We start from the raw sequence: 1,183 nt of genomic DNA on the forward strand, positions 1-1,183 counted from the left end.
CCAAAAACTGGTTGGTGACCAGCTGCGAATCGCAAAAAGCTCGAAGTTTTCGGACACCAATCCCCACTGCGAGGCGTAAGCCAGCAAGGAAGGATTCATACTCGGCTTCATTGTTGGACGCACTGAAAGCCAAGCGAAATGACTGCTCGATCACTTCGCCTGTAGGAGAAGTGAGGCGGACCCCAATTCCTGCTCCCGATTTGGAAGAAGCACCATCAACATACAACGTCCATGGGGCTTCGACATTGTCGCTAACCGAAGAGGCTAGTGGGAGTTCGATCAAGAAATCAGCCAGCACCTGCGCCTTAGCACAGGTTCGAGTCCGAAACTCGATGTCGTATTCGCTCAACTCGACAGACCATTTAGCTAGCCGCCCGGATTGGCTCGGTCTATGTAATACCGTCCGAAGTGGCTGCGTCGTCAGGATTATGATTGTATGGGACTGGAAGTAAGGCCGCAGCTTTCTTGCCGAAGTGACCACTGCTAGGGCCAATTTCTCCATCATAGGGTACCTGGACTCCGCCCCAGTAAATGACTTGCTGATATAGAAAATTGGTCGCTGCTCCCGCTTTCCTCACGAACCAAGACTCCGCTGACCGCACTGTCCGATACGGCTACGTAAAGAAAGAGCGGCTCTCCGAACTCAGGCTTAGCCAAGACCAGCGGTTCAGATAGATAGGCTTTGAGCTGAGCGAAAGCCTCCTCGCACTTCGCATCCCATAAGAAGTTTTTTCCCCCTTTCCGTAACAGCTAGTAGAAAGGGAGGCATTTGTCCGTAGTTCGAGAAATGAAGCGGTTGAGAGCTGCGATCCGTCCGTTAAGGCGTTGCACTTCGCGCAAGGTCCTAGGAGAACTCATAGACAAGAAAGCATTAATCTGCCTCGGGTTCGCTTCAATTCCTCTTTCTGTGACGATGTACCCCAGAAATTCCCCTGATGGGACTGCAAAGGTGCATTTCGTGGGGTTAAGCTTCATCCCGAACTGATTCAGGATGTCGAAGCAGACTTTCAGATCAGCGAGATGCGAGCTAGCTTCCATTGATTTTACCAGCATATCATCGATGTAGACTTCCATGGTCTTTCAGAATTGATGCTCGAACATTCGATTCACCAGTCTCTGGTAAGTTGCTCCCGCATTCTTTAACCCAAAAGGCATCACCTTGTAGCAGTAAATCCCGCGGTCC

The 1,183-nt window shown here is 50.8% G+C and overlaps 1 protein-coding gene across 1 annotated transcript in view; it reads right to left on the bottom strand.

Moving 5' to 3' along the window:
* The window catches only part of LOC104749014, a 4,524-nt gene extending 4,022 nt beyond the window's left edge, over nt 1–502 (bottom strand). Inside the window, exon 1 of the mRNA XM_010470596.1 lies at nt 9–502. Coding sequence (XP_010468898.1) covers nt 9–502 — 494 coding nt within the window. The remainder of the gene's footprint in view (nt 1–8) is intronic.

The sequence above is a fragment of the Camelina sativa genome, chromosome 2, assembly GCF_000633955.1.
Source record: "Camelina sativa cultivar DH55 chromosome 2, Cs, whole genome shotgun sequence".
Taxonomy (NCBI): domain Eukaryota; kingdom Viridiplantae; phylum Streptophyta; class Magnoliopsida; order Brassicales; family Brassicaceae; genus Camelina; species Camelina sativa.